Raw genomic sequence first — 25,921 nt, forward strand, 5'->3', positions numbered from 1 at the left:
GCTGTCTCACCTCTTCAGTGTGGTCCCTGCTGTAGTCCCCAGGAACGTTCTCCTGTTTCTCCCTGGTTCCATTCGTTTTGCAGTTGATATAACCTGTCATGTTACCCTGGCCTTGCATGGAGGCTTGAGGGCCAACTTTAAAATGTCATCAAATGTTTTCTAGATCAAATTTTATCAAATCTAGATTTTGGCAAACACTCATTTATTTACCCATTAATTTCAAAGCAGTCTTCAAAACTGTCTTTGACCAATTCAAAGGCAAGCAGCGTGCTGCTTGTGTTGCTTGTGAAGTTAAATCACCACTGCTTTGATAATCTTACTAGAACAGCTAGGTAAGACTTGAAAAATTTCGATATGTAGATGCACAAGAAATACAGTTTTCTGGTCAGAGCTTAAAACGAAAGAGGTCCTGAACCCAAGAGCCTGCATAACATTAAGTACCTAATATAAAAACTGTTAACAACTCTTTTGACTGTCTGCGTGCAGATATTGTGGCCTGTGGGAAAGAGTAACTCCTCATGCTTTCTTATGCTTCCAAACAGACCTGTTAGCATTGCTATTCTTCCCAAGTTAGCTCAGCAGCATCAGCATCCTTATCTGAGGTCTCAGCCAGCTAAGCTATTGTTTTTCTGGAGCTCTTATTGAAAAGCAAACTCAGAGCTGTGTGCACCTGTATGCTTAAGCTGTATGTGTAGAGAAACCTAGGGGAGTTTTGATGTGAGATTCGTGTTCTCTTCGGATTTACATGTGGGTTGCAGTTGATCCTTGTCCAGGTTTCTGATGCCTCCTGTGGATGTTGCTCTTCTTTTCTGCCTGGTTGGGTACCACATACAAAATCAGGAGGTGTAATGACAACTTTTCAGGAATACCCAAGATGCAGTACTCATTTTGTAGTACCACATATTTGTACTTTCTCTAAGAAAACTGGGACTGTGTAGGGTGCCTTCTTAAGGCTTTGTTTATAGAGCATGATTGACATGATATATGGTTAATAGCTTGTCCACAGATACCTAACCTAATAGGTAAGTGTTGCTTAATCAGACACTGACAGCTTTGCCCCCAACAAGCACTCCTGGTATGCTTAATGTTTCTGCTAGATATAGTATCCTCGCACTAGAAACAGAATCTAAGCCTGGTGCCCTGCAGTAATGAAGGGATCTCCTGTGACATGGGATCTGTTTGACTCCTAGTGAACAATGCCTGCTTTTCTCCTGTAGGTTCTGGATTCAGAGCAGGACCCTGCAGAGCACGTTCCAGAGGTGGAGGAGGACTTGGACCTTCTCTATGACACACTGGATATAGAGAACCCCAGTGACAGTGGGCCAGAAATGGAAGATGATGACAGTGTTTTGAGCACTCCAAAGCCAAAGTTAAAGTAAGTATGGCACAGCTGATGCTGGGCAGTCCCCTGCAGTGTAGTCAGTTTGGGCAGCTGCCTGGGACTCAGTCTCCCAAGAGCTGGAACTGAAAGGAGACAGTGTGCAGTATGAACACAGATTGGATGCTCTATTTGCACTTATTACCACAACTCTCCCCAACCTGGTGTCAGAGCTCCAGTGTACATTATGATAATTTAATGACTGCTTGTACACTAATTTCCCTTCATGTTGGTTTTTTTTTTTTTTTTACTAGTTCCCCTGCAGTTATTCTGCTTGCCATTCCACCTGACCACAGGAGTAGGAATTGCTGACAGGAAGACAGTGGAACTAAATTGTACACAAGTGTTTTGAAGAGGTGGTAGAAACAGACAGGAAATCTGGTGCTGCGGCAGAACAGTTAGAAGATGCAGAGGCAGAAAGTTGTGATGGGCAAGGCAATCTTTCTGATAGGATCCTATGTGGAAAGAGCCTTCGTAGGGACTAAAGAATCAGAACTGCAGGGAACAAAGGAGTTCTTCAGAGCCCAAGGGGAACTGACCATAGCACAGGTGGATACACCCAAGCCTGTTCTGAACTAGCTTTTGTAGGTGCTGATATATGGCAGCTTTGTGTAACTGAGCCAGGGATCACTTCTAGTTGATCTTGGGGAGGCACTTTGTCTTCTCTGTCTGGTTCTTGTGTTCATATTGTGAAATTAATGTGATGAATGCTGATGGCTGTAGGCATCTTTTTTTTTTCCTGGGGAAAAAAAAAAAAATCAATTCCTTAAATCATAATTGAGCCTTGAAGCCTTCTGTGATGATCTGCCTTTTGACATGGAAGCACAAATCTGATTGTATGTGCTATCTTATCTTATTGAGCAAATGTGTAATTGGATCCTAAGGCTGGCAGCCAAATGCAGATGCAAGCTGGAAATAAAATGCATGTTAGCATCAAGAGTCACTTGCTCATATGAGCAGAGTATGGGTGGGGTGGCAGTAATTCTCCTTCACTTGCTGTCTTTCCATCAAGAGCAAAACCTTGCCTGGAATGGCATGTGGTTCAGTCAGCATTTGCAGAGCTGAAACAAAATTCACAGTGTGAAACTTTTTGCACCTGGTGCTTGGGGTAGGAAAGACTCAAATGCCTCTGTGAAGTTAATGTGCATTCTGTCCTGCAGTGTGAAAATGCTGGACCGTGGGCCCATCCCAGATTTTATGGAAATAAAAACTTCTGTTTGGCATGTAGCGTGAGAGCATGCAAGCATTCCTTGTGAGAGCTTCATGAATATGATTTAATGTGAGACAGCTGATGTGTTGGAGCCATTAAATGGAGGTCAGTCAGTCAGTGTCAGGGCTAGACAGATGTCCTTAGGCTTTCTTGTTTCCTTTGCTGTCCTGGAGACTTCTTCCCCTTCCTTTCTTTCACTCAGAGGAACAAAAGTAGCTTCTGAATTTTACTGGAACTGCTGAGGAGTGTTAGGACACCTTGGAACAATCGCATTTCTTTTGCTGTGGACTTCCTCTGCTAATGTTATTAATAACAGGAAGGTGTTTTTGCTTTCCTTCTTCAGACCTTATTTTGAAGGACTGTCACACTCCAGCTCTCAGACAGAAATCGGTAGCATCCACAGCATCAGGAGCCAGAGAGAGCCATCAAGTCCTGTAAGTCGTTTCAAGAAGGTTATCTGCCTGTAGTTAATATAGCAGCTCAAGGTCTATCCACCTACATTCCTTTTGAAATTAAAGTGCTCTGACTGTCTGGTATCATCCTGCCGTGCTCAGCCTTGTCACCTGCACCATCTCTGTTTACATGTGTAAATAGACACCCTCTGTGACCTCCTCTGAAGACTCAGATGCAGAGACACGAATATTCTGAAGAAAGTGTGGTTTGGTCTATTTATTTTTAATGCAAATAAAGTATTAACTCAAGTGAACATCTTCAGTTTATGTATTGAATAACTGCCAGTGGTATGAGTATCTCAAGATTCCCATGTGTTTGCCATAGCCGGGGTGGGAGATGTTGCCTGGGAGCTTTAGGGACTTCCTGGCAGTGCTCAGGGAAGCCTCTACCACATTGCATTGTGTTCCTTTTCATGGTGGCTGGGAGAGAATTCTGAAGGGGGGAGCTCACTCTTTTCCATCTCTATTTAGATGAGCATTCTAGGCACAGAGAATATCAGCCCAATTCTGGAGGACTTCTCTTTATAGTCTGTATGGTGCAGTACATCTCTTAATGTAGAGTTATAGATCTGTTTGAGGGTTTTAGGTGCTGAGTTTCTAAGACTGAATGAAAGGAAGGTGCCGAAGCACCTCACAGCACTAATCAGCAGCATCCCTCCCAAGCAGGAAGTAGGACCATGCACAGGATCTGGACATTACTTCTCTGTGCCCAGAAGCACTGGAATAGAGGCTCCTTGTACAGGCCTTTCTCTGAGCGCCCTCCCTCGGTCTTCCAAACACACATTTCTTATTTGTGACCATTACCCATTGCATCCCTTGTCTGATCTGCCTCTGTGTTGTCATCAACAATGTGCCAGGTCCTGGCAGCACTGGGAGGCTGTTACAACACCAGGGTTGTTTCTGTGAAGCAGCTGCAGGGCAGTCTGTTCTGGGCGATGCTTAACTGTTTAGTACCACAACTGTAGAACCTGGGGGGGAGGACTTGCAGGGCCTGCATCTTTTGGATTGGTAACAGATCTTCTCATGAGCCTTCATTACCCAATTTTTAAATGTGACTTGCATTAAATACGCTTGCAAGGTTTTTCTGCTGCCTTGCTACTTCCCATACCAATGCATTCAGTTCTGGTAGGAGCCTAAGCGCTCCTGCAGAGCTGTTCAGTGTTTAAACTGTCTTTCAAACAATCTGATCCAGAGAGTGTGGCTGAAAAGTTGTGCTGCTGCTGTACCTGCTAACGGTTTTCTCCTCTCAAGCAGGTAGAAGTGCCTGAAAAGACAAAGAGTCTTGGAACCAAACACACAGACGACAGTATTTCTGACACTGTCTCTTTTGTAAGTTGGAAACTCGCTTCTTAACTTTGTCTGGCAGTTTGAGTGTCAACTGTGAACTGCATTCTGTAGCGCATGTCTGTCTATTCTTATAGTTGCATATGCATCACAACCTGTGTAGATTACATTAGCTGCAGTGATGATAGTGCTGGGCTCTCCTCCTGACCTCAGTTGTCAGAGGTTCTCATCTTTCAGCCTTCTGAAATTAAAATGCTCTACATGGCCTTCCATTTAAACAGTCTCTCTTTTGATTTGAAGAAAGCTGAAGTATGCTACTGAGCGTGTCTTGGTGTGAAAAGTGTCCTCAAAGCTGGTGCTTTATACCAGACAGACACCTTCAATTTGAATTGGCAGAAATCAAGCTGATCCTGGGGAAAAATCCCAAAGCTCGAGTTGCTCTTCTCAAGATATGCTATTTGTAATTTTTCTCTTATGTGTTTCTCTCTCCACTGGTTCTTTTGGGTAAACTGAATTAATCAGTGTTGCGTAAGGAAGCTTGTCCTTGGCTTTGAATTGAGAGAGTGCCTGCTCTAAAGTAGTTATTTTCAAGCACCTTTTCAGCCTCCAGTTCCCTTGTGAGGCAGAGCTAGGAACAGGGAGCCTAAGATAGCCAGTGTTGGCTTGTCCCCTTGGCAGTGAGCAGTGTGTCTGCAAGGAAGAGGCTGAACGTGGCTCAGCCAGAGCCAAGCTGGCGCGTCTCCTGCAACCCTTGCAGTAGTGAGAGAGGGAAGTGTTTGTTCCTCACGTGGTTCCGTGTGTGTTTGCAGGAGTCTAACCAGCAAGCTGAGGTCCAAGAAGCAGAACTTCCCGCACCAGATGTGTTTGTTGAGAAGCTCCCACCCAGCGGGAAGATCACCAAGACGGAGTCCCTCATTATCCCATCCACCAGGTAGAGCAGTGACACAGCACTGCAGCTGCTGCAAGGCTCCTTGGGAAGCTGTGGACAGCCTGCTATCGTTTGTTCAGTATGATCTGTAGGTCCAGCAGGGAGGCCGGCCTTGTGTTCAGGTGCTTGAGAGAGGAGGAGTGTGGGTGCTTCATAAATGCATTCAAAGAGCCACAGAGCAATCTTACTCTGATTGCTCAGGGATCATAGAATCATTAAGGTTGGAAAAGACCCTTTGAGATCACCTAGTCCAACTGTTTACTCTGAGGCTTCATGCTCAAAGATAAGTTGTGTGATGCAGATTTTGGCTTTAAAGGTAGTTGCTAAGTCTGAGTTCCCAAATGGCAGAGTGAATGTGGGCTTCGACAACCCAACCATATGGTTTCTTCGGTTACTTCAAGCAAATAGATGCTCTTTTGAAGAGGTATTTTTGTGCTCTAGGGTGTGTGTCTGCAGTTGGTGTAGCTAGGTTGCATTATGCTGGTATGGCAATTAGCAGAGTGGTGGTGTGGCTCTTGGTATGGGCTGTGAAAGTTTGCTTGGGACTCCTGGAAACATGATGACTTAGAGTACTCTGCAGCTGAATTTTCTTCTCTATAACTTCTGGACTGTTAGATGCAGAATGAACAGGTCTCATGCTGCCTCAGATTTCCATGCATGATTCTCTAGTCCCTGGAGTTAAATTGCTGAGGTTGCCAGATGGGGGTGATTTAGGAGTTTGAGGATGAATCTTCCTCAGATGTGAGCCAAGCATGGACTGAAAGCACCTTTTTCTAGCAGGTCTGAAGGGAAGCAAACTGGACGTCGGGGAAGAAGCACATCTCTGAAAGAGAGGCAGCCAGTGAGGCCACAGAATGAAAGAGCAAACAGCCTGGACAATGAACGATCTCCAGACACCCGGCACCACTTACAGGTGTGAAAAATATTGCTTTTTATCCAACCACTCAGTTCTTGTCTTTTCCATCTGTCTCCTGCGGTCCATTTCCTTCTGGCCAAAGTGCCGTCCCTGCTGGAAAGTAGCTGAACCCTGCAGCTCCAGGAAGGAGGGAATTTACTTCTTGGCTGATATTGTACCTTCCATCCTGTCTGCTGGTTTTTGCCAGCTTGTTGCTTTGTCAGCCAGCCATAAACTGAAAACACTGGAATGGATTGTTGTCACGAGTAACAAATAGGGATGTATTGAGGAATTACTCTTTTGAAATAAGGCAAATTGTAAGGATTTGCAGTGGAGACTGATTTATGCAAAGCATCTCTGTGCCATGCCATGCTCTTTTCAACTGCAGGACTCCTTTAACTTCCTCCTTGATAAAGAATTTTGCTGGCTTTTGTATATCCAGAATTCCTTAAGCTACTTTGAGTTGGTATAAAGTGACTTCAAGAAAAGTGCACTGCAGAAGGAGCAGTGACAGACAAAGCTTTGAGGATTAGAACTGATATCTCCTACTGTTCTGTTCTGTGTCTTCATTTCCAGATCCCCAGGAAAACTGTGTATGACCAACTAAATCACATCCTGGTTTCTGACGACCAGCTGCCAGAAAACATTATTCTTGTCAATACTTCAGATTGGCAAGGACAGGTAAAAGCAGGAGATGTGCTGTCAGTTCACTTTGGCTGTTTCTCACTGGGAATGGACCGGTCTTGAGCTTTACCACTGACCAAGTAGGCTCTGCTCCCTGGTTGGAAGGGCAGTGGTGGTGCAGGAGGTTGCAGCATGCTTGGGTTTGGTGCCTATAGATCATTTTGACCAGGGGATGCTATGGATCATTTAGGGTTTTGCTACTCAGTTTTTCCCTGGAAAAACTGTTTTCTTCTGTTCTATGAAACCATTTCTTTGGGTTAGCAGCACGCTGGGTATGGCTTCACTGTTGCACTCAAGCATTTGCTTCTCAGCCAATTCTCAGGGTGGGACAAAGGAAATAGAGAAGGCTGACTTGTGGTTTAGACTGATATTCCTGGGCTCAGGTGATGACCGCAGGAGAAAATAGCTCAGCAGTATTGTCTTGCATGCATTCTTGTGATTCCTGGCTGGGGGTGTTTTATCACATCTTTTCTTAGTGTGTGATACTTATGTGAAGGAGAACTGAGCTCTACACTCTTATGGTGGCAATGTGGAGTCATTTGCAGTGGATTTGGATGGGTGGTTGGAGCAAATTTTGCTCTTTTCTGATCCTTAGTCTGAGTCATGAATAAAATGTATACAGAAGAGACACTGTACTGATTGACTGTGGGCTTATACCAGGTTTTTGGAAGTATGTTGACACATTCTCCTTTTGAAAGGACTGGGGTCTCAGTGTGTAAGAGATGAAAATTACCAGTTGAGCTGCTGGTTCCAGCTGCTCTTACTTGGAGAAATGTTTTCCAGAGTTGGATAGAAAGCTGTGTATGTCCCTCCAGCACTGCCTGCAGTATTGGATGAGACAAAGATGGCATTGGCTGTGGTGCATGGGTTAGTGGGGCAGTGAGATAATTGCTGAGTATCTTCAGTGTTATGTCCATGTGAACTTGGTGTTTGTTAACTTGTATTTCCTCTGAGCTGCATGGGATGGGAGCAGTCAGTCACAATGAATGTACTGTTAGTGTCTTTGCTTTTTTTTGTTTTAGTACTTGAGGCTAGGCAGAATATTGCATTTGTCATTTTAAATCAGGATGCTGCATGTTCAGCTTCACAAACAGGTGAGTAAAGAACATCTGCTCTTACCCAGTGCTGGTTAGGCAGACAGCCTGTTGCTCCTGCCCTGCTCTCTGCAGCCATACGAATTGCTCTCCTAGGGTCAGCATTACCAAAAATGCCCTGTCCTGGAGGAAGTGTTAGTGTTTGTCAAGCAGGTGCAGTGGCTCCACTTTTCTAGAAGACAAGCTTTTCTTTCACTAATGCACAGGAGAAAAGTGTTTGGGAAGCAACTGTCACCTACATGTTGGTCATGGGGAGAATGCCCACACTTTGTTGTAAGGATTCATAGGAGTGTGGGGGAGATGAGACTTTCTTCTTGTGACAAACTGAAGGACTTTAATATGTTCTGTTCTCTCCTTAGTACCTGTCAGATGTCTTACAAAAGCATACCTTGCCAGTGGTCTGTACATGTTCCTCAGCTGATATTCAAGCAGCTTTCAGCACTATTGTCTCCAGGATACAGCGATAGTAAGTTATGCCTTTCTGCTTGTTGAGTCTCTTCTAGAAAGGAGGGCTTGTGGTCCTCAGCACTAAAAGCCTCTCAGTTCCTATGCCCAAGTGCTCAGGAAGTTTTCCATTTGATACTGGAGCAATAATTTTCCCTTCCAATGCTTCTCCTTCATTTATTCTCCTGAAGTCAGAGTAGTGTGGTTCTTCAGTACTCACCAGCCCTGCAAGGTGTTGCTGTGCCTCATTGTGTGGGGGGATACAAGTCTCCTTACATTGGCAGCACTGATATTACAAGATTGTACTGTGGACCCTGCCTCTAATGTCAGATCTAATAAGTAAAGCATGCAAAGCTAACAGATTTTAAAACAGTTTTTAATGTTTGTTTTTTTTCTCCCCATACACTTTGAATTAATTCTCAGTTAATGTTCTCAATTCCTGGAGGCATTCCCCAGGCTGTGACTATGTTCTGACACAGCAGTAGGCACATCCCAGCCTAGACTGTTGAGTCCATCCCCTTATAGATACTACAGTGTTTGAAAGAAGTCAGGAAGACCAATTAAGAAAGTACTCAGCAAAGTTGCTTTTTATTGACAGTGCTTCTGATGATCATTGTGATATTGCCTTGTGTATTGAATGAGCTGTGTTCTACCTTAGTTATTAACTGATTTTTTTTTAATTGTTCTGAGATGGTTGGAAACGCAATTACAAATATGTTCCCTCTTCTTCTGTCTAGCTGTAACTGCAACTCTCAGCCTCCAAGCCCAATGAAAATTGCAGTGGCCGGAGCCCAGAATTACCTCAGTGCTGTGTTGAGGCTCTTTGTAGAGCAGCTGTCTCACAAAACCCCAGACTGGCTTGGCTACATGAGATTTTTGATCATCCCTCTAGGTAAATAAGGAACAATTTTTTTTCATAGAAAGATGAATGAGTTAAATGTGATGTGTCCCCTTAGCAGTAGTCCTCCTTGAAGGCTTTGACCAAGTATATGGCTGTTAAATGAGAAAGATGTCATGCTGGCATAATATTGTTTGATGCTTGCATTGCTCGTGTGAGTGAATTTCATCTTCGTTCTTGATGTCAAAGTCTGCTTGTAAACGTTCTGCCTGAAGTAAGGGGCTGAGTCCTTTCTCCTATATGGGCAGGCTCATATATACCTTTTTATCATGATACAGTGAATGCACAGAATAATATTCTTTCCTGAAGGCCTTTCTCTGGCTGAAATCTTTAATTCGTTGAGCACTATTTCCCCAGGTGGTAACTGCTGTGGTCTCTCTGAGGCTAACACAGAAAATGTTTCTGGTGGAGGAATGGGAAGATGAAATATTTTTAAAGGCTTTGAAACTGCTGAGAGTTTAAGTTATTCAAATTGCACACATCTTTTGACCTTTCCTTCACATGCTGTTCTCCTCAGGTTCTACTCTCAGTCTCCCAGCACCTTATCTCTGCCCTTGTAACAGCTTGACAAGCCTGTCTGGCTGGGAGGTAACCCAGCTTGCATCCCTTGTGTCCAGGGGCAGACTGATAATAGCATTAGGGGTTTGCAATGGGCAAAAATGTGAGGAATGTTATAGCAGAGAGGCCAGGGGGGACAGGCTTTCATTAATGCTTACAGGCAGGGGCATCTGGGCAGTGCTGTGATTGTAGGTGTATGAGGCCAGAAGCTGGGCTAGTCTGAGGCTTGTCTTGTGTAAGCAGGGCTCTTGGGTGGTGAAGGCAGCAGTAATGTTGGAAAGTGTTTTTCTAAGCACTTCTTTCAGGTTTGGAAGCAGCTGCTTGGCATTCCTATAGGCACCACAAGCTGCTGCCCAGCACCCTGTGCAGTGCGGATTTGCCTATTGAGATAGTGGTGAGAGTTGGAGAAGTCAAGTGGAGAAGACAAAATGAGAGCCGGATCCTTCTGTAGGAAGGGCATTTTGTGTCCAAGGGGGTCAGCAGGAACAAGAGAGAGAGAACCCTTTAAGTAGTAGAAACACGGACAAGGAAAAATATTTTGTGCAGGCTTAACTTTGCTTTGAGTAGGAGTCTGTGTGGCTGAGGATTTTGGTCCTCACATGCTGCCTGCCACCTTGCATTCAAAGTGGAGTTTTCCATCTGCAGTTTTTAATGATCTGAAAATACTCCCTTTCTGAAGGTGATACACAAGGCTTAGGTAATGTTTGGAGACTTTTTTTTAAATCTTAAGACAGTGATAGTTTAAGAAAAAAAGAAAAAGAATAGAATGAAGAGCTTTAAGTTTATAATGCAATTGCTTCAGATCTGGGGATGTTTTTTGAATGTACTTCAAATATAGAAGCTTCTCTATCAGGACCTTCCCCGTGGAGTCTGCAGCATTTCCTGGTCAGATGAGATGCTTGTTCATGGCCAGCTTTCTGGCATTTCATTAAAGTGATTGAGGAGCAGCCTCTCTTTTCTGACAATTGAAAAAGCACCAAAGACCGAATGGTGACCACACTGTGGGTGTCTTAAAAGGAAAAAACTTTCTGCTGATAGCAGCACCTTCAAAGTAGGATTGGGAAGGAGTTGGTTTGGGTTGTTTTGTTTTTTTTTTCCTAAGATGGTTTGACCTTTTTAGCCCACAACTCCATGCTGTAATGACAGAGGAGCCAGCCTGTAGTGGTTTAACACTGAGAAATACTTATTGTCAGTAAACATCTGTACTGGGAGATTCAGTCCTGCTTTGTGCTTCTGATTCTGTGGCCGAAAGACACTTTTAATGTTGGAACTGGCGAAGAAACAGATGAAAAGGAGCAAAAAAGAGAAAGGGGAAAAAAAAGCTGAGGGTTATTGTCTGCATGTTTATTTTTTTAGCACTTTATTTAGCTCCAGTGGGTAGAACTTTTTGAGAGATCTTTTTTTGGTTCTTGTTTCCAGCTGCATCTGCCATGTGTGATGTTTGCCCAACAGATGGGAAAGCTGTCACCTCTCCAGTGCACGAGACAGAGCTGTTCCATGTTTACTCTTTAAAACTCCACTATGGAAGACATAAAAGTCTCCAAGCAGCCATTATCAGAAAAGAACTTGAAATTCAGTTTCTAATAATGCTGGAGGGAGCTTAGAAACCTTCTGCTGGAACCGGTTGTGGAAGTCTGAAAATCAGGGCTAGTTTGGAGGATGAGCAGCAATGGGGTTTCCCTGCCTTGAGCTTTGATGGTGGATGCTGAGAATATTTAAGCAAGGGTTTTTTGGGAGGAGCTGTCGGCTGCTGATGACCAGCTGAAGCTGCAGCCACTGTGGTCTCGGGAAGCATGACTTCATATGAGAATTCAGTGTGCAGGAAAGGTGAAAACAAGCTGATTAGGGGAGGCCCTGGGACCTGTTCATGTCGGACTGTAAATATACAAGACACACTGGGGTATGGAAACAGCAAAGCCTGAAATGGTCAGGTCTGGAACACCTTCCCTCCTATGCTGGTAGGCTGGAGCAGTAGTTTCAAGAATAGGTTGTCTGATCTGGGACACGTGGCACCTAAAAAGGAAAGTGACAAGTGTTTTGGCCTCTGGCAGGGCAGAGGTGATAGTTTCAATGATAGTTTCAAGTGTAGGCAGGCCTCCATCCAGGGCTGGACATGCTTTGGGACAGTAGGTCCTATCCATGCTCCTAGAGGAGCGTGAGGCTTAGGACAAGCAGAGACATAATGCACATGCCAACATTCACTAGGGATTACCATCCTTTTGTCTTTAATTACAGTTTTCTTATTGAGTTAGTGGCCATTTTGTTTCTTCACCAATTAAGCAAGGCTCCCTGGGTGGTGGCTCCTGGTTGCAGGTGATTTTTCCCCTTCTCTGTATTGCAAAACAGCAATGATGCATGAATGGAAAGAGTCTGTCTCCTCCATCTGTGGTGCCCACAGTGCAGCTGTGGGGAAGAAGGCCTGCTGAGAGAGCTGCCTGCAAAGCTGAGCGACTGAGATGTTGAGTTGTAGGGTCTGTGTGTCCCAAATCATTTATTTCCTCAGCAGTTTCCCAGTCCTGTTTGCCTTGGCCTTTTAAAGTTTAACTTGGCGGGGGGAAGGGGAGGTATCACTGGAAGGTATCAGCAGTGCTGGAGCAGTCTCTCTGCTAGCAAGTCTATTTGCATGCTCTTGTAGAGATAAACTGGGCTGAATTATGTTGTTATAATTGAGGCAATTTATTTCTGTAGTGTCTAGTGTAGTTTGATTTTGGAACTGAGTTCCTTACAGACAAAAAGCCACACCTGTGTTCACTGCTGGGGAGAACAACTGTCACATTTTCCTTTCTTTCTTAGGCTCTCATCCAGTGGCCAAGTATCTGGGGTCTGTAGATTATAGATACAACAACTTCTTCCAAGATGTAGCCTGGAGAGATCTGTTCAACAAACTTGAAGCACAGACCACTGGTAAGACCACGTGTCTGTGTCTAGCCTGTGCGGGATAAAGGGCTTCAATGAGTAATTTTAGCAAAGGTCAAGTAAATACCAGAGGAAGCAGAAAAATGTTTTTGTTCCTCTTTTTCCCTTCCTCTACCACATTCCCTTTTCAGATGCTGACCCTTGTGTGTCCTCTACTTGGTGTTTTGCAAACAGCTGTTGGCTGCAAAACACTTGGTGCCTGAGTTCTGCTGTTTTTACCTAGCTCTCAGCTTTGTTCTTTGATGTGGAGATCTCACTACCAAGTTCTGTGCTTCCTGTGGCTCTTCAGAAACTGTCCAGCCTAAAACATTTGGAAAACTGTAAACTTTGTGAAGGCTGACTTCTGTTTGGTGCACGGGAGGACAATGCTGGCACGTCTGAAATTCGCTGGCAGGATCTTTCTCATTAAAAAAGCATTTTGTTCCTAACCAGTGTTATTACGTGTGAGAGCTGCCCTAGGTCAGATCAACAAGTTCCTGCTCTGATCCGAATCTGTTCTAGGCCAGCATAAAACCTTACTGTTTGTAATAGTATTTATTTGCACAAATATGAATGCTTACAGTTTTTCCATCTGTTTCTTCAAGAACAGAAAGAAACGGGAGAGGAGGATTTGCATCTTTCATTTAGGGCTGTTTGAAGGCTTGAGATCTGATCACTGAGGAGTGATGCTGTGGAGACATATCCCCCACAGGAGTCTCATGAGCAGGAAAATGCTTTAGGGCTTTTGGAGCACTTGCAGGAGTGGAAACTTGCAGTGTTCCTTTTGGAATTGCAGAGGGTGTCAGAGGCTCCCTAGGGAGCAGGATGTTCATGGAAGTCCTTCAACGGTGAGAGGGGATATCTTTACAAGAGGTTATTTAGAGCTTTTCCCAGCAGGTGGGAACTTGGCTGGACACGGCTCTGGGCAGACTGCTCTAGAGGTGAAGTTAGCCCTACCTGGAGCAGGAGGCTGGACTGGAGACCTTCATGTGCACACAGCCATCGTTTTTTGTTGATTCTAAGCTCATGGAAAAAGGAAAGGTCCAGAACAGATTTCTTCCAATGCCTTGAAAATAGAGACAAACGTTGATATAAATTTGACTGTTGTCTGGCTTTTAGGGTTGTATCATCAGTTGCAGAGATCCAGCTCAAAAGCTGTGTAAATTCTCTGTAGATTGTATGCTGCAGCCGTTATTTACTTGCCTGCATGCAATGAGGAAAATGCAGCATCACTTTTCTTGCCATCTAGGCCTTGTAGATTCTCCATTTTCATCTGTACGGTGAAAACTGCCCAGAAACTCCGTGATGGCATGGGAAGATCTGGCCAACAATGATAGTTCTTTGCGGTTCCCTGTTCAAATAATTGTCAAACAAAAACAACAAAGAAAAAACTCTGGGTAAAAATGCCCATTAAGATACACAAGTGTTAGGTGAAGGTAGCTTGCTTTTGCTTGATTTCACAATTGAGACGTTCTTCCTGGAGAAAAAGGATGGGGAAGGCATTTGGGAAATGCCTTCCTGTTGACTGGAATCAAGCACATTTTCACAGATGTCCAGCACACTCGCTGCTACAGAAGTAGTCTTTGGGCTCTTCCTGTCCTTGCATGGCTCTTGGTCTTTCCAATGACCTCAACGTGTCTTTGAGCTCACAAGGAAATCAGGAAACTTAAATGCTGGTGTGAGCACAGCAGGTACCTGGGGCTCTGGGATGCCAGGCACTTTCTTTGGCAGATACGCGCAGTCAGGATATGTAGAAATGTCTGAAGTTGACTGAGCAGGCACACGTTTTCAAAGAAAAGCTATTTTAACACGTATAACCACGATACTTTGATAACTAATGCTGTGCCTCGATGCCTGTATATGTAGTGTGCCTACTTATGTTTATATTTTGGTACTCTTGGAGGATGTTTCCTTTCTTTTGTTGTTTTAGATATCATTGCAGTGCTCCGGAGTGGGCTGCTCAGCTTCCTTTGGAAGATGCAGTTGATTGCAGCTAGCTGGGTACCGTCAGCTGCTTGGCTGAGCAAATGGAGGGTGGTGCTAGTGATGGTCTGAGAAGTCACTTCATTGATTTTCTCCTCTCTGTTGCAGTTGCAGAAACGCTTGATGTTGTCTCCCGAATAACGCAGTACATAGCAGGGGCAAACTGTGCGCACCAGTTGCCCATTGCCGAAGCGATGCTGACGTACAAGCAGAAAAGGTATGTTACTGACAGAATGCTAGCTTCCCAGAATGGCCATCACAGTGGACGTGGAGTGCTTTTCTTCTCGTGTGTACTTGCAGTTTTAAAATCATTCAAAACTGCAGACATCTTGTGAGCCTGGTCTTACCCTGCTTGCAGTCATATATTGCACTTAGGTAACGGCGAGTCTGCCACAGTGTGGTTACTTCATGCAGTGATTTCTTTGGAGACCTGGGAGCTGGGGAAGTAAGGCTGTGGGCTGTGGCATTCCCTACCAGATTTTATTTCAACTTCTTTGAAGGGATAAGCAGCCTGTCCGACGGAGGATTGGGGTCTAAAAAGATTTAGAAGTATGTACACCCTCATACAGCCGTTATCCATGAAGAAGAGTGATTTTTCACTGAAGGAGAAATGCATTATTTCTGATGCCCGGTGGAGAATAATAAATTTGAATTCATGCAAATCACAACAACTTTTCAGAGCAGGGCAAACACATCGAGTCATTTCTCTCCATTTAGGCTGAGGAGTCTCCTGTGGGGCACGGATGGTTTTAATTAGCAGCTACCCTCCCTATGTTATATCTGATAGCTATCACTGGTGCATTGTTTGCCTTAGAACAGGGAAGAATTAAAATGTGGATGGTTACATTTTTCTTCTCATCTTGGGAATGTTCACTGCTGTTTGGAATTGCTTTTCCATTCATCTTTTACACTACTTTGCAGACAAGATTCAGTAAAGTTTAGCTCTTTCATAATGCTTTTCTAAATGAAAATGTTCCATACGACTGTTAAAGACTATGTTCTCTTCACGTGTTCATGATCTTCTTTAATTCTGTGCTGATGAAAGTGAAGTTTGGAGAGCCACAGGGTGCTCAAAGCTCTTAGCTTTTTGTTGTGTTTGGTGTGAAGACTTACCTTAGTTACAAACACAGAGTTTAGTGCAACATTAACCCTTTCTAGTAGCTGTTTTGTTTTCTCTGCACCCTTCACTGGCTGGATTTTGCACTATTCTCCACTGCTTTGTCCATTCAATTGCAGATTCACTTTTGTGTTTAATGCGCATTTCATCATTTTGAGTGTCTGATGTGCTCAAAAAGGTCATTTTGTCGAACAAACACCTGAAATCTACTTTAGCAACACTCACTTTTAATAGTGGTGCAGTGACCTCTTTACCAAGCTGGTCTGATCTATTTAGATTTTAGAATGTGTGTACAGTGCCTGACACTATGGAGAGGTTCATGTGATGCTGCAAATTCAAACCCTGCAGGAGCTTGCTTGGAAGAGAGCACTGAGACCGAGTCAGATTTGTGGCGTAGCCCACAGTCTTTCAGTGTCTCTTTCCGCTTTGAAACAACTTCCACTTTCAGCTAAGCAGCACATGAGTAAACTGAAGGATGAGCCAGAGGAACAGACTGTCCTGTGGAGCAATGGGCAGTTGTCTCCTCGTGGCTTTTTTTAGAACTGCAGCTCTTAGGGAGAACGTTACGAAAAAAGAGCACTATCTAAATGAATGCATCGCTTTGTTGTAAGTATAATAACATATTTATCTCTTTCTTTGGTTGCTTTCTGAAAAGGAAAAAGAGCTTTCATTTTGATTTTACTCTAAGGTATCAATTCCTTTTAGGTTCACTCTCCCATCTCCTGTCTCCTTTCCACCCTTGAGCTGGTCTTTTGTGCCTTGTTTAACAGTTCGTGCAAGTCTGGGATGCTCAGTATGTGCTTCAGGTTATATTCTGTTCGCTGCTTTGAAACTATGGCACTTGCTGGCAGAATGCACTACTAAAAGAATGGCTCTGCCTTTGGGCCACACGTATGGGTTGCCAGGGCTGAAAGGAATGAAGGAGCTGTGGAGGAAGTAGCTTTGAGCAGTAGGTGCCTTTCTTCCCTAATTCCTAGTCAATCCTTGCTGTTTGGTTGCAGTGTCAGAGGATGTAGTGTAGCTCTAGAAGGATTGGGACTGAGCAGACTTTCCATTTCCCACTGCTCGAACCAGAGTGCTCTAGGTGGTGCTCAGGGCATGTTTTGTGCCCCTGGTTTTGGAGTTTGAGCCACTTGAGGCTCAGCTGTGCAGTGTCTGAGTGCAGACCAATGACTTTTCTCCCCGTAATCAGAAAGTTGAGGACTAGTCGCATACTGGCAGGTATCACATGGGAATTCCCTGAGCCTAAGAGGAGATAGAATGGATGCTAGTGGTGGGAGTTGTGCTCCATGAGCTGCCCACGAGAACCCCTTACTTTAAACCTTACTATTACTGGACATGGTTTATTTTGACCTCTGTTCATGAAGTTATTGCAACTGTATCTCCCTCAAGGCTAGAGGTGAATGGCTTCTCCAAGGCCAGCTTCCAAGGCAATGCTCAGTGTATAGGCGACAGCACTACCTACAAATTCATTGCAAGACAAATTTCCCAGTATCCTAGCATTTGCTCTGTTAAACAAGCCCAAGATCCAAGGAAAGCTAAGCCAGCTAGCCAGTCCTTAGGACATAGCTGTATGTGATGAGCTGCTTTATAACTTTATTGCCAGCTGTCCCTATTTGACTGACCTCCGCTGTCCTTCCCATCTCCTTGTTCTGTTTGTCATGCTGAGAAGTTGGCGCATGTACTGCCTGTGGTGGACTGTGAATGGTGCAAAAGCTTTGTCCTATTCTTTTGGAGCATCTGCTGACCTGACTTGGAGAGGGCTGGGAATGGGGAAGGTACTAAGGAAGAAAATCCTTGCCATTTCAACTCAGCTGTGTTACAGTGTGTGCCTGGTATTTTCTCTGCACGCTGGGAGAACTAAAGGGTAGTGGATTGTCAAGAAACATTGCAGCTCAGGACGCATTTGGGAGCTGAGACCCTGCTGGCAGAGGTGGGCCTCCCAGTAGGAGGGGTGCATCATCAATGTTGTTATCTCTCTGCATTGCTTTTTGAAAGAAACCCCACAGTGTTAGAGATCTGTCAGCAGCCACTCACTCCCAGCACACTTGGATTGCTGATCAGTTTGGCACACCTGGGCTGGTGTCAGCCACTGCGATTCAGCATCCAGCACAGCTCGTGACACGTGGCTTCTGGATAGCCCTTGCATGAACTTGGGAAGCAGCCTGGCTATTGGAAATGGAGTGTTGCTCGCTGGTAGGGAAAGGGCTGAGTCATTCACTCACTCTTAGCTCATGTTTTAAGAGAACTTCCACAGCTCTTGCACTTTGCAGTGCAAGAAAGTGCCCTGTGTTAAAGAGTGAGCCTGTGTGGCTCCTGGGCAATAAGAAGCAGAGATAAAGCTATTTTCTGCCTGTTGCACTTCTCTGGCTCCTGTGGGGTGTTGGCCAGGCACAGAGTCCAGATCCTTTCTCTGAGTGCTGCTTCTAAACTGCACCCTGCAGCAGCTGCTGAGTGTGAACACAGCTTGTGAAGATGGACCTGATCCCACCTAGCTGGTTGCTGCCTGAACCTCCTCACGCAGTGGAAATCTTTACCTGCACCTCTTGCCTGATGGAGTGGTGTGGAAGAGGAAGGAATCAAGGCTCAAGGAACACGATGGAAATTCTGCTACATACGGCCAGTCTGCTGTGGGAGCACTGTAGGAGAGTGTTATGGGGAAGCAGAGAGGTCACTCATGCAATGTCATTGGAACCTGGAGTCCTTTTGTCCCTTTGCTTCATTTCAGCTCTGGAGACTTGGTGGAACTTGTAAACAAAGTCTTAAGGGAAAGCCTAGCAACTGGCATAACTGTTCTTAGTGATTATTCAGTTCCTCTTACTGTGATACTAGCGTGCTTTGAGGTGTATTTTGTCCTTTGTCCTAGAAGCGAGAGAGATTATTTCTTCCTTCTGTCAGGGGGCTGACTCCTGGTGATATACCTTCTCATTTCTAAGAGCCTTAAAGCATCTAAATCTGCCTGTGTATCTTTGTTCAATCTGAATTAATTTATTTTGGTGGAGAGAGAACGCGCTAATCTGTTCCTGGGTAGGAACAATTGATTGCAGGTGGAAGGATTATACCCAATCAAAACCAGTAATTTGACAACCACCCATTACAGGTAAAGAAGATTTTCTTCCTAGCCTCTCTGCATGGGTTTAGGATTTATTATTCCTAAGAAATATAGATGAAGTATCCAAAACCACAGTTCAAAATATCACAAACCAGGGTCAGGTCTGGCTTTGCATTAAAGGTGGGTATGCATGCATGTGGTAGGAGGAATAGAAGAGATACTGGCTAAGGTGAGAGGATTCTGGATGAATGTTTTGGGATCGCAAAGGACAAGAAAGAAGAAAGAGTGAAAAAGAGAAAATGAGGAAGGAGCACAGTCATCTTAGCTCTCCTTTGGTCTACATGAGGAGCAGCTGCTCTGGTAAGCTGCATTTTCAGAGGTGTATGTACAAGATTGTACAAGAGTTGCCCAGAGGGTGTGACAGGACTAGCCCAGCTGAAACCCAGCCAGATTGCTTGGGACTGCCTGTGTGTCACTGTGAAGCGGTGGCTGAAGCAAATGATTTATTGCAGAGTAGCTCCTCTACTCTCTTTGGTGAGATGGAGCTCCTTGGGGAAACGTGAACAAGTTATCTGCTGGAGTTGGGCAAGGTTTGCTTCTGAAGAGCTTGGAGCAAAGCCACGCAGTAGCTGTGAGATGACTGAGCTATGACTGCGCTTCCTTTGTGTGATGAGCAGGACTTGGTGCTGCCTGATCTGCAGGCTGTGGAGCTGAAGGAAGGGTGAGAAAGCTGAGCTTCTCTCAGCATCAATATGGGTTTCTCCTTTCCCTTGACAAAAGTGGAGCTGGAAGTCTTGTGCTCTGAAGAGATAATTTTGCTGGGGACTTGCATCCGTGGTTGGACACCAACCCACCATCAGGAGCTCAGACGTTTTTTTGATGTGCTTTAGGGAAAGAGTGAAGATGCAATGCTTGGGATCAAGAGCAGGGAGGGAGCAAAGCCCCTCAACAACAGCAACGTTGTGGATAAAGGCGGTGCAGGATTTTGTACTGAATGTTGCACTGCTCTGAGCACTGAGGGATGTGCAAAAAGAGAAACATGAAGAATCTTGGTGTTTGCCTTCCTACCTGTTTCCCAGCCTTGGCCACTGAGAAGCATTGTGTGCAGTCACTTTCTCGGCTGGACTTCACCTCCTCTGTACGTATGGGTGTGCTCTGCAGCACCCGTGCCTCTGTGTGCAGCACAAGAGGGGAGCAGTGGCTCTGTGGGCCCTTCCAACCCACTTGGATCCTCCCCAAGTCCTTGTGGATTCTCTCTGGCCCCTGTTAGATCTGACTGTGGCCTGCCTTGCTGGCCTGTTGTCTTCACCCTCTGGTCTCTGGAGCCTGGGTGGGAGCAGAGCAGGAAGGAACATACATAGTATTGTCTTCAGGCATCTCTGGGCCATCGTGTGCATTCTGTTGGGTCTGGTTTAGCTGTTTGCCATTCTCAAGCTGGTGTCCTGATCTCCCCAGTGCGCTCCGTTTCTTGTGCAAGCTCCCGATGGCGGGGAACGTGCATCCGTGTGAGTGTGTGCGCGTGCGTCCTGCAGTGCTGTGCCAATAACCACGTGTCACGGCTTGTAACCCCGTGGCAGGCTAACTGCTTTAGAGATGCTGGGATGTGCAAGGTATGGCACATGGCTCCAAAGGTGGGACGTGTGACGGCCATCCGTGCAGAGCGCTTCAGGTCCCAGTAAGTAACGCGCAGTTGTTGGTGTTGTTGTGGCGCAGATCCATCTCCTCGCAGCAGGAGGCCGTGTGTCTGTACTGCCATAAAGCATGTTTCTCTGTGAAGCGGGAGGGAGGAGGAGACCTTCCCCTCGGAGATGGGCTGTAAGCTGTGTGCTCCTCCCTGCCCGTGCAGATCTGAGCGTGCTGGCAAGGGGCCCTGAGAGGAGACATTGGACTGGCGCTTGCATACTGTCCATCCCTGCTGCATGCTTGAATGCAACATATGAAGTGAGTATTGTGCCCAGCATGGAAGCAAGCTATTAACAACTCCTTTCTCTTTGCCTTTAGCCCTGACGAGGAATCTTCGCAGAAGTTCATTCCCTTCGTTGGGGTGAGTGTATTTTAGTTAATGTCTCATGCCACAGGGTTAGAATACTTCCCTGGTCCCTGGGGTACAGCAGGAGCACTGTGTGCTCTAAGACGGAGGGTTAGCATGGGCATCTGATGGTGGGATGCAACCGCCTCGTGTGTAAGCATGCCTCTAAGACCTCTCAGAACATTGCTGGTGCTTCAGTTCCCAAGCAGCCAGTTCCAGGCTTGCATGCCCGCCAGCACATAGCAAGCACCATAGCCTAGCTGTTACATACTTCAGTACAGAGAAGAAAGCGTGCTGCCAAAATGCTCTGCCCTGTGGCCTGTCTTTGTTTCAGACCAAAGCACCTGTTTGGCACAGAGTTACTGCTGGGCCATGTCAGGGGAGCGGGGTGTGTTCCTGGAAACCTAACCTCAGTTTCCTATGCTGAGTATTACCCTGCATGATCAGTGTGGCCAAATGTAGTATTCCATTATCAGTTCTATGTATGCTTATCATGAATGGTCTCTAGCCCTCTAAATATTCCATCCACTCCTGGGAAAAGGAGAGTACATCCCACTGGGCAGATCACATATCCCACTGTTAGGTTTGCCTAAGGCAGTAGCTGTTTAATGTAGTTTATCATATGAATATGTAGTTGGGATGGTAGTCCCTGACTTGTCCTTCTTGCCTTTACCTTTAAAGTGCACGCTTTCTGGGCAGGGTGTGTTTGTGCTCCTGTTGGTGTGTTTTGTGCACCATGTGCTTTGCCTCCAATAGATTCCCTCCCCTTCTCTGATGCTCTTCAATTCCTTAAGTTTTAGGTATTGAGTCATTGTCCTGTGGCCCAAAGGGTAACCCTTGACTGTTCTTCAGTTACCATGTTCTCTTCCACAGCTCTTGCCTCTGCCCTGTAGCTCATTTTTCTTGCTTGCTGGTTGCCTTGTTCTGCCTACTCTGTGTTAAGCTGACTGCTGTGTGTTCCTGTTTGTATCCCCACCAATGCGTCAGAGCTAATCTGAAATCCCAAGGAGTTTAAAGAGTTGATCCACTCCTGCACTCAGGCTGACCTTGCTTTCACTCTGTCTCATTGCAGTGCACATCTCTCCGCAGTGCTCCTGTGATGGTGACAATAGACTTTTATTTGTAGAGGGAAAGATACCTTTTGCTAAAGTAGAGGCACAACTTCTCAATTTGCTTCCTGCTGATGAGTTTTGCTGTGGTACTGTGTGTGTCCTGTGGTTGCTGGGCAAGAACTGCTGTCATGAAACAGCTGTTTCCCTGCCCCACTAACAGGAAAGACTCAGAAGTGCTGGAAGGCTCCTGGGCCCGTCTTACTGAGCAGTTAGGCTCTGCAGAGCTTTTCATAGGGATTGATTTAGTTCAACACTGCCATATGCAAGCAGATGGGATCCAGAGGTTTTGTCTGGTTGCTCCTTAAATGAATATTATCCTTACATTAGCAACACTTTTCCAGTCTCGATTTGACTGTGTAGAAGAGAAAGAGAGAAGTGTCTGTGTGTAATGCTGCCAATTTCCCCCAAATTTGCCTTGAAAATACCGCTTGACTTTCCACATTGACTGGTGGAGAGGGTCAGGTCAGTGCTGCTTATTTCTGCCTCTGATGTACTCCTGACATTGGGGCTGTTGGCCAAAAAGGGAGGGAGCTGGAAATGTTGGTGTTTGGGACTCCTAATGTTGCTTGGACTCTGGCTTCTGGACTGCAAAAACTGAAGACCTGCAGCTGTTTTGGCTGTGCTGCATAGCTGGGCTCTGAGAGATGAGAGGAGAGCCTTGTGAAGGGCCGACTGCACGCACAGGCCGTGGTTGTGACACTACACTGTCCTGCACTGTGCCAACAGCCAGGTGCTGGGAGAGTTAACAGGACGCACATCCTTCCTGCAGGGAAAGGAGGCTGGCTGCATCATTGCTGAATGGAGGCTTTGGTGGAAGGGCAGGAGTCCCACGCCCCTTCCTGAATGAAGGGAAGGCATTTAGCCTCGTCTTCCTCCCATGTGTCTGACCTCGAGCAGCATCAGTCGGCCAACAGAAAGGAAAAGGCCAAAAGAGATTTCCTTTCTGGCTTGCAGATCAAGGTGGTTGCAGGCAGTTTTCTGTATTCCTTGTTCTTTCCCTAATTCTAATGCCTCATCTCCTCTCATTCCCAGTTCCTTAGTCTGTGAAACATCCTCTTGGCATTTAACACATGCAGCACAAGTGGCTGTTGACTCCAGAGCTTGATTTGTTTCTCTTCAAACAAAGGTTGGCCAGATTGAGCTGCAGGGCCCACTGAGAGTCCTACTTCCATCTCCCAAGCCACTCTGCTGCGCACACTGCTGCATTCCAAGTGACTTTTCCGAGGCTGGGGTTAACAATCTACCAAAGAGCCTCCAAGCTCTCTAAGTCTGGTGCTGAGTGTACAGCCAGCTCCCACCACTTCAAGAGCTGTGCAAAGTGTTTTGCTTCAATGATTAAGTCCTGTTTGTTGTCTCTGTAGCAAAGAAATCTGCTCCCTAAAGATGTGCTCTACACAAACTTAATCATGTTCTGTTTTCAAGCAAAATAGGCTGAGTGACATTTTCTCACTCTAAAATGTTCTACTGACTTGAGGATACTCGGTGTACTGACTGGTGGTTGTTCGTATCAGTGTGCATTTGTGGCCACATTACAGTGTGATTGGAATTGTTCTGAGCTGTACATGTGATGGTTTATCTGTGCATACAGGCTATGCTAGGAGCTTTATTTTATTTGCCAGATACCTCTCTTGTTTGGAGATTAGAAAACTCTGATCAGAATCTGTACTTTGCTGCTTTTGTGGTTTCCTAACACAACCCAATTCTGGTGCTGCCTGGAAGCAGCTGCACTTGTGTGGTGGAAGCAATCCCAGCATCAGAGCAGTGCTAAAAAGATACTTGTATTCCTTTGTCCTCTCTGCCTTATTCCCACAGGAGGCATGAGCAGGCCTTATAGGTGACATGGCTTGGGGCTGACCTTGGGCTAGTCGGAGCTGTGCAAGTCTGTAACAGCTCTGTAGGGTCGGTGCTTTCTTTTGGGTAAGTAAGAGAAGGGATATGAGCTGGTTCTACTCATCTGGATGTGGATAGGACCTGCTGGGCCTTGCAAAACTCCACTTTTACCATGCTTTTACACTGCTTTGACTGTAGGGACAGTGCCACAGGTAGCTTTAGGGTTGGACTGACTTTGGGAGGTGAAGAGTTCCCGAAATTCATAGGACTCCTGTTTCAGAGTTGTCCTGTTTGCTCTTTCCTTTCTAGGTGGTGAAAGTTGGAATAGTGGAACAATCTTCTGCGACGTCAGGTAACGAGCATCTCATATCTGTTTCTGGTGTCACACAGATTGCAGGAGGCTGATTTCACAGGCTGGAAAGACCTGTTTGTTGCTTGTGTCTTCAGGTTTTTCTAAGATGAAATTGCTTGTGTTAGCTCTCAGTTCTGTTGCGTTTAACTCGAAGAATTTCCTCTGTATTTCAAGAAGCCCTTTTTCTTGGTACTTTTCAGAGAGCTTTAGGCTAGCTGAAATTCCCACACCTTCGTCCAGGGAACTTCCACTCAGATATGGTCTAACACCCATTTTTTGTATGTGTATGTAATATGGATTCACCACTATGGTTACTTGAGGTTTCCTACTCCCAACTTGAGAGGCAGCTCCATTCCCTAATGAATTCAATCTCAAACATGAGCCCAACACTGGGAACTCCAAGACAGGCAGCAGTTTGCCAGTCCAACAACAAATTTTGGGCCATGTTTTAATGTGGGAGTGTAAAGCTTGTTTACACGTGTTTACACCTATTGACATGGTGTAGTGACATTTTTCAGTGTGAACTTTTTTTCCTCCTTCACATACTACTAATCAGAAAGTCTTTTTCCTAATCAAAAATCAGCTGGGAACCTCAGAACAAAAGCTGGGAGAGAAGATGCCAATGGGGAGCCCAGAGCATTGTGAATGTCTCTGCCTCTTACCCAGACATAGGCAGTCCCATGCTGTAGGTGTGGAGCAGTCACAACTGGTGGGCTAGCTGATCTCTGGGCTGCATCTGAACAAAGCCAATACGGAGATGTGTACAGCATGAGTGTGGGTAAAGATACTGAGCTATCCCAGTGTGCACGTGCTAGACTGTGAGACAAACCCAGACAAACAGCTTGGCTTTCTCTCTGCAAGGTGACTCTGATGATGCAGCTCCCTCAAGCTCCAGTGTCCTTTCTTCTACCCCACCTTCTGTGTCTCCTGCTGTGAAAGAAGCCTCCCCCACACCACCTTCCTCACCGTCTGTCACAGGCAGCTTCTCATCCTCAAGGTAAAGCATGTTTTGTCTCATACACCCCCCTTGTCTGTGTTATGACATATCCAGGAAGGAGGAAAGCTCCAAAAGGAAAACCTGTAGCTCTGCCTTCTTCCTTCTCAGCAAACATTTGAATATGTCACCTCTGTCGTGCGCCTCTCTTGCCTCTGGTCCTTGCTGGCCCCAGGGTACCTGAGGAAGGTAGAGGGGATCTTACACCTGATAGAAACATTTTTTCAAGGACAGGCATGTTCAATGAGAAGGGGCCGCTTTTGTTTCTGATGGCCTGGTAGAAACCGTGATTGTTGGCAACCTGTTTGGGAAGGTTTGTGTTCTCTGTCTTCTGGAAATTTCCCTTTGAGTCTGAATTCTGCTGGGGAGTTATGTAGCCAAATAAAATACTGACCCTAATCCCCAGATACCTGTTCTGTAGCTGGCTTAATCCCTCGCAGTTGTTATAAAACGGTTATAAGGACCAAGGAACTGTAAAGTCAGAGTGACTCACTGGAAATAGCAGGCTTTGTCTCTGTGACATGGGATAGTTGTAAGGTGGTAAAATGTAAATGCAGACTGCCTGAGAGCATATCTGAATAGCAAGGAGGCAGCATCTGTAGCAACATGAAGTTCTGCTTTAGTTGAAATGTGTAGACTTAAAAGGAGGAAACCAGCAGAAGATTGCCAGTAAAGAATTACCCTGGTGAGGACTCATTCTGTTGAACCACAAAATGTTGGTGTAGCTATCTT

At 45.5% G+C, this 25,921-nt stretch overlaps 1 protein-coding gene across 7 annotated transcripts in view; it reads left to right on the forward strand.

Annotated features, from left to right (window-relative positions):
• PACS2 (phosphofurin acidic cluster sorting protein 2) overlaps positions 1–25,921 on the forward strand; it is a 63,523-nt gene that overhangs the window by 33,440 nt on the left and 4,162 nt on the right. For 4 of the 7 annotated variants that reach the window (XM_042873131.1, XM_042873136.1, XM_042873133.1 and 1 more), the window contains exons 9-21: positions 1,218–1,375; positions 2,932–3,022; positions 4,292–4,369; positions 5,134–5,255; positions 6,030–6,165; positions 6,724–6,828; positions 8,285–8,391; positions 9,107–9,261; positions 12,619–12,729; positions 14,812–14,920; positions 20,874–20,916; positions 24,153–24,195; positions 25,057–25,192. In XM_042873131.1, coding sequence (XP_042729065.1) covers positions 1,218–1,375; positions 2,932–3,022; positions 4,292–4,369; positions 5,134–5,255; positions 6,030–6,165; positions 6,724–6,828; positions 8,285–8,391; positions 9,107–9,261; positions 12,619–12,729; positions 14,812–14,920; positions 20,874–20,916; positions 24,153–24,195; positions 25,057–25,192 — 1,394 coding nt within the window. The remainder of the gene's footprint in view (positions 1–1,217; positions 1,376–2,931; positions 3,023–4,291; positions 4,370–5,133; positions 5,256–6,029; positions 6,166–6,723; positions 6,829–8,284; positions 8,392–9,106; positions 9,262–12,618; positions 12,730–14,811; positions 14,921–20,873; positions 20,917–24,152; positions 24,196–25,056; positions 25,193–25,921) is intronic. The other 3 variants (XM_042873132.1, XM_042873134.1, XM_042873137.1) reach the window with 3 other exon arrangements.

Source organism: Lagopus leucura, unplaced genomic scaffold, assembly GCF_019238085.1.
Source record: "Lagopus leucura isolate 7727_CA_CO unplaced genomic scaffold, USGS_WTPT01 Super-Scaffold_100009, whole genome shotgun sequence".
In the NCBI taxonomy this organism is placed as follows: Eukaryota; Metazoa; Chordata; class Aves; order Galliformes; family Phasianidae; genus Lagopus; species Lagopus leucura.